Source organism: Malaya genurostris, chromosome 3 (assembly GCF_030247185.1).
Source record: "Malaya genurostris strain Urasoe2022 chromosome 3, Malgen_1.1, whole genome shotgun sequence".
Lineage (NCBI taxonomy): Eukaryota > Metazoa > Arthropoda > Insecta > Diptera > Culicidae > Malaya > Malaya genurostris.
Window position 1 is genome coordinate 105674857 of NC_080572.1, and position 6900 is coordinate 105681756.

A 6900-nucleotide genomic window follows, 5' to 3' on the forward strand; every position below is an offset into this window, starting at 1 on the left:
GCATCGAATCTCATACATAGAAGTATAGGGAAGAGAAATGTCAAATTCGTGCGCGTCAAAATAGCAGGGCTGTGCACCCATAGAATGAACATGATATGTTGAATGTGATGCCGTGCGATGGCGTTGTTGAACTGCGGAGATTGATTTCGCTCCAAGCTGACAGGGTCTGGTGTGAGCTACTCGGTTTCGAGCACTATCGTTTTCTCTGTAACTACGACAGCACCGCTGCGGTCACTAGATGTACTAACGAGACATACCGCAAAACGTCAAAATAAAGAAATGATAAAATCGATTTGTTTTTGTTTCGTTGTTCACTTTCTCTTCACTGAATAGCTTAGGATTAGGTTTGAAAAGAATCATTTTTCTTGGCACAATTTCAATTAAACTTTGGTATGACGAACAAACAAATTGCTTCTACAATGCACACGTGTTCACTATTTCTAATTTAACAATTTGTTTTATCTATACCTATAATTTGTTTCAGGTAAGCAGCTACCCTCTGTTTTAAAGGGGCTTTGCAGTGAAACATGGAATAATGACCACCGAATTGTAGATCAAATTTACTAATATCTCACACACTAGATCAAGTAAACAGCTACCGTGTGAAATTTTGAGCTCTAAAAAGGCTGAAAGTGTTTCCTTCGGAATGGAAGAAGTGCGTGACCGTCTTGCAGATGTTGTTCAATCGATGCAGGTGAGTGGCCTTTGAAAACACTTGCATGACAATTAGTTTATTCAAATTTAAATAGATGTTACGTAATAATTGTACATATTTTATTGAGCTTAACAATCAATACTTGATTCATCACAATCAATGATTGTGTCCATCTGTATTTCTTTTCATTCATGCTTTCGTCACTCCTGTCGAATACTCAATGTTAGTGATAAGCGATGGTAAACGGACATAAAGAAAACGATCGTAATCCTAGGTTAAGGGTTATAAACAATAATACTGCATAGTCTGACCTTTTCTGTATTTCCTATACTGGTGCAATGAATTGGTAACGTCTTAGTCGAGCATTACGATGGCTACCGAAAATGGACTGCGAGTCGTGAGGCAGTATTCAGATGAAGGACGTAATATGGCCATGAGGGTAGGTAGGGGGTATCGAAGAGAAAATATTTTTTCGTCGAATCCACCAGTCATTATATTTGGCTGTTTGTTGTTCAGACGACATGCAAAATTTCAATATATTAATTCCAGGCTTTAAACGATGCCAATGCCAGCACAACAATGAGAAATGCGTGGTCCAATATTTTATCGTTCGTTCAACGGCTGAAACATGCCGCCAGAGAAGTTGCTGACCCTACAATAATCTACGAGCAACTACGGATACTTTTCCGCGACGAGAGTAAATGCTTTCGAATAATGCTGGTAGTTTTTTAGTACATTTTGCTATTTTTCAGTCTCCCGCAACAATGCATTTTTTATTCTGGTTGGAATTGGTTTCGGCACCACTGGAGGTGTCCTACTCGGGTTTTGGCTAGCTCGACCCCATTTGGCCACACCAATTATGAAATCGATCGCATGTACCTCATTTCGGGATCCGAACAATGTGACCGTGTGCAATACCGCTGTTCGTCAGTTTGAATCTTCCTCCGACATTTTGGTACGTGTTCGAGCCGCCGCACTGAACAGAATTGATAGACGAATAGCGTTCGGATATGGAAGAACACTTCGTCGAATGATCAAGAACTACGACGTAAGCTACAATCCAGAACTTCCATTAGTGTTGGGGCGTTCATGTGCAGGAATAGTTGAAGCTGTTGGAAAGGGTACTAAAAGTGGAATTGAAATTGGCGATGAAGTGTGGTTAGTGTCCCCATGGTACGAGTCAGGTGCAGCGGCAGAACTTGTAGTTGTGCCAGAAACTCGATTATCTCGAAAACCATTCCTAATTGGGTTCGAAGGTGCTGCCAGTTTGCCATACAGTGGTTGTATAGCTTTAAGTTTGATGGATGCCAACGGCCTGACAGAGCATACATCCAAAGGAAAACGAATATTAGTGCAAGATGCATGCTCACCAGTAGGATGTGTGATAACACAACTAGCCAATAAGTGGGGAGCTAACGTTGCCGTTACTTGCCACACGAGATCAGCTCCAGTCATCCATGAATTGGGTAAGTTTAAGATTCACCGAACAATATTTTATATTCTGATCAATTTTATCGAATTTCAAATTGACAACGCTCACAGAGGAACGAGGTACAAGTTAATCTTCGTTTAATTTTATCCGGTAACTTATACTCATAACCACTTTTTTCATTTTCAGGTGCCAACGACATAATCACATTTGCCAATGAACATTTTCGATCAAATTTCATTGACGTTAATGTAGAAAAGTCCAATCTAATCAACGAATTAACAGGGAGAGAAAAGTTTGACTACATTTTTCTAACGACTCGAATAGCATACGATCACAGGTTTCTGGAAAAATTTCTCGCTAAAGGTGGCATCATTGTAGATACGGTTGAACCAGAGCTTCCGTCGGATGAGTTTGGTCCATTGATGCGAGTGCTTCTTAGCCTACTAGTGAGATTTCGGAAAATGACAACGGCAATCTTTCGAACTCATCCAGACTGGGGTGGACCTCATCTTTGTCACATGGTGCTAGAGAGACTGGCGGGTTTCGTGAATGACGAAACACTAAAAACGGTTGTTGACAGGGTAGGTTAGGCAACATTGGTTATATTGCTACAGATACAAGCTCGGTTTATTACAGGTTTACACACCAAACGAAGTCGAACGGGCTCTGGATCATATATGCAGTGACAAAAGTATTGGTAGCACAATTATCACGTTCCGATGAGCGTAGCTATTGGACGAAAAAATACAGCTCATAAATGATCATACTTAATTTTATGTTTTAGTTATGACTTCCCCGTGTTAGAATAACGGTATCAAACCTATGAGGCATAAACGGGTTGGGTAATGAATTGAACTGCAAGGCTAGCAATACTAAAACACGAGCTGCCTCGTCATACAACTCGAACTAGTTTCCATTGAATCAAAACATATTTATTTCTCAAGTATATCGCAATACCAAAGCAATTTAAATATTGTGAAGTTTCAATTTCCAACACTACCGTTTTTATTCCTCATTGGTATCGAACAATCCTTCTCATGATATTTAGTTTAGTTGCGAATCAAGTCCTACTGAAAATTATCATACTGCCAACTAATTATTGGCAAAGTTCGTAACATCAGCATTATTATATTTTCTAGAAATTTGTATGAAAAAATAAGGATTTTATCAAAACGAATAAAACGCATGCATCTGTAAATATCAACATGAATATCAGGTCATTTTGATGTAGACCACATTTTTGTTTTTTTGTTTGTATAGGGGTGCAAATTAGAAACTCAAGAAAAAATACACCTAGAAATGTGGTCAGGTTTTGAACAGCCACATCACAGTCAATTTTGTATCAATTATTACTGTTATTTCACTATTTGATTGGAATCATTTCTAAATTTCGATTTGGATGTATCAAGCCACATATTTTCAATTCAATATTTTTTTGGAATTTTGATCAATAGCGAGCAGTTCCCTATTTTGTCAGCTAAAAATCTAAGATGATATGCGGTCTTACTGGATTTCTTTTACGGATACGATGGTTTTGCAAGAGTAAGAGATCTATTAGCTGGGAAGCATCGCTCTGATTGGTCAATTGATGTAAAGGCGAAGCTGTAGGGTAGCACGCGAATCTATAAATATAAGCGAAATTATCACGTGTAACATGTCAGAGGAAGCAAAGACATCATATTAACAAGATATCCAGCTCTCACATTTCCCGAACAAATAATTGGCAACATCCTTTTTTGCGAGCATGTCGCCCTCAGGTGAGTCCGCATCGAATCTCATACATAGAAGTAGGGGAGAGAAATGTCAAATTCGTACGCGCCAAAATAGCAGGGCTGCACATCCATACAATTGACATGACATGTTGAATGAGACGCCGTGCGATGGCGTTGCTGAACTGAAGATTGAGATCGCTCCAAGCTGACAGGGTCTGGAGGAAGGTAGCTACTAGACAACAAGACACAAAGCGCTATGAAACGATTTGAAGATTTATTTGGTTTACTTTGAGCTTGTGTCATGCGAGTTTGGATGAAATGCTTTGTTATGTAGTTTTCACCTGAGAAATTTGCAAGTATTTAATTTCTAATTTAAATAAGCGAACTCGATTATCGAAAAGTCTGGGCTAGCGTATTCGATGTTGGCTGTTGATACACTGATGCCTTTTTTTCGCGTACCGCGTAATTCCGGGAATCCGCATAAAAAACCGCGTAGCTTCGGAAATTCTCTTAAAACAACCGCATAACCAACGTATATAAAAATAATCGCGTGTAATAGATCAATCGATTGATTGAAAATATCATAAGAAATTTTAGTTGCCTTGTTTCATATCAAAAGCTCGAACCCACTTGTACGCAGCGGGCAGATTTCCCCCCAGACGGCTGACTATGTCGGCCAACCATTTTTGCCGGAATTCTGCCAAAGTCTGGCAACAATGCAACAACCATTTCCGGCAGAGAATTTCGCCTAGCGGTTATGACCGGTTCTGTTTCTGTCGGATTCTTGCCATACAAGACTGGCAGAACCGTTTTGAATCGGTTCTACATTTTAAACGCCTTGGTTTTATTTTTTCAATAAAAGATACTTATGAAAGGCAATAATTTATTGCCCTTCATATATAATAATCATGAAAAATGTTATTGCCAATAACATTGCTTTCTCACTACCAAACATACCCATATTTCAATCTAATTTACCTCGACTCAACATTCATTTATTGTACGTACATGCGGGATTGACGAATATCAAATGAAGTCGAATAAAAAAAAGAAAGAGGAGGGAAATAAACAAGACACGTACGGTGACGTAATTTCGCAATTTCGCCTGGACAATTTTGACAGCAGCTGGAATGCAGCCAGCCTTCTGACGGTTGCCAGAATTCCTCACAAGCGGGAACAGCCCCATGGAGCTGATCCTTGAAGTTTTTTTTTTCTAAAATCTGTAATTGAACTAAAAATCAATCTGCAGAATCTGTCTTCCCGTAACATCATTGCTGATCGGAATAATTTTGGTTTTTCTTTAGTCTCGCTACTTTCAAACACTGTTGTAGAGTCGCCTTGAGCTAGTTTTAAATATGATCAGTAACTAACGGGGAAAACAGATCGGAAATGTGAATGCATTTTTCTAATGAAAACCGCGAAAATGTTACCGCACACGCGAAATACACGAACCCGTTTAATTGGTAAAACAATTAACCCGTTTAGGGCACATTCAGGAGTGTTCCAGTTCTAGATGCATAAGAGAAAATTCAGCAGCTGCAAGATTTATATGGGGTGTTCTATAATATAATTGAAACTGAAACAAACTTATCCCCAGCAAGCCAAATATTAAATTTCAAATATCTCTGTCTGAATGTCCGAACAAAAAAAATCTGCAGTTAGCAAGTAGGTATTTTCTCTAGTATGTAACCGACGACACGACCAGGCACTCCGAAGAAAAATCAGCATTAAAACTGTTCGCGAACGATTCACCGCCAGTTACCACAAATCTAGCGACCCCTTGTAAATGATAAAAATAATCTTCTCGAGCAACACTGTTTAAGTTGCTATGGACTAGTTACCAAGGTACCCCAAAACAAATTAACATGTTTTGAAAGCGTGGAATAGTTCTATTAGTGTTAAACTTTGTCCAAATTAAGCAGAAATGCATTTAAATGAACTCGATTTTCGGAATTTAATCGAAACTATGGATGAAACTAACGAACGAGGGCAATGATCTGCTTCCAGCGATTCATCCGTACACTTCAACTGCTAGCTTTTCTACGCAGTAGGATTCGGTGTAATATGCCGGTGTCAAAATTGTTTTGTGTCGGTTGATTGCGCAGCAGTGGAAACAGTATTTCACCTTGTTGGCCACTATTCGAGGATTACTAGTGGAATTCCACAAAGAAATCATTTGACCGTACGTTATGCAGGTACCGCAGAGCCGACGACACGACCTGCCACTCGTCTATCTAAACTGTATCGAAAATTTAACTACCCCTCAGTAACTAGTAATGTCAAAACGAAGTTGCTTGAAAATCTATTGAGACTGGCAACAAAAGTAGAAAACTGTTGATTTTAGATGACAGTTACCATAACCATGGCTACGTATGTTTTTTTAATTGAACGGACTATATAAATAATCTCAAAACAAAAACAAATTGTTTCTGTGAACCAGAAGAAATGCGGATTTCTGTGAACCAAAAATAAAAGGACCAGCTTAACATTGACTTTCACCCAAAACACCCCGAAAAGGCAGACATGTAGCAGCTATTTGACTAGATGTACGTAGCGCATGGTGAACGGGCGGTAGAAAATATTACATTATTTACGACTAAATAGTCGAAATGATTGGACCTCCTATGTACGATGATACGGAACGTGATTTCGTGAATCACGGCGATCGATGCGTCAATCTCTTTTGAAGCTACTATCAAGCGTGTACCGGTCATAGTGGCCGTATTGTGGAGGATAGCGATTGTACACGTTCTACCTTGAATAACCGTCGTAACGGGACCTTCCCGAAATTCGAACACCATTCTACCGAACGAAAATGGGAACACTTATGTTTAAATCATGGCGCGGGTTGGCCTAGATACATTCTAGAATTCGATCCAGACCGTAGGAAACAAATTTATTTTCTATTTTTGTATCCGTATGCTACATAATTCCCGTTAGAACATTAAAAAACGCTCGATCGATAAATTGTTTATATATCTCGATCATGAATTTGATTTTTCACGAAACCATTGCAGTTAGAACATGTTGACTGGTTAGCATTTCCATTGCGTACAACGGAAAGGTGACCTTCTTTGGATTTCACAGTAGAAGTTACTGAA

The 6900-nt window shown here is 39.1% G+C and overlaps 1 protein-coding gene across 3 annotated transcripts; it reads left to right on the forward strand.

Moving 5' to 3' along the window:
- Nucleotides 1-277: 277 nt before the first annotated feature.
- LOC131437086 (reticulon-4-interacting protein 1 homolog, mitochondrial-like) lies at nucleotides 278-3285 on the forward strand. Of its 3 annotated transcripts, none has more exons than XM_058606182.1 (8): nucleotides 278-390; nucleotides 485-694; nucleotides 883-1094; nucleotides 1205-1352; nucleotides 1408-2121; nucleotides 2198-2206; nucleotides 2274-2668; nucleotides 2724-3285. In XM_058606182.1, exons 3-8 carry the CDS (start codon nucleotides 1026-1028, stop codon nucleotides 2808-2810), a joined length of 1422 nt encoding a protein of 473 aa, XP_058462165.1. In that variant the 5' UTR covers nucleotides 278-390; nucleotides 485-694; nucleotides 883-1025; the 3' UTR covers nucleotides 2811-3285. The 3 variants fall into 3 exon arrangements, with proteins under 3 accessions (XP_058462165.1, XP_058462163.1, XP_058462164.1); XM_058606180.1 differs by having other exon boundaries at nucleotides 1014-1094; XM_058606181.1 differs by lacking the exon at nucleotides 2198-2206 and having other exon boundaries at nucleotides 1014-1094.
- The last annotated feature ends 3615 nt before the right edge of the window (nucleotides 3286-6900 follow it).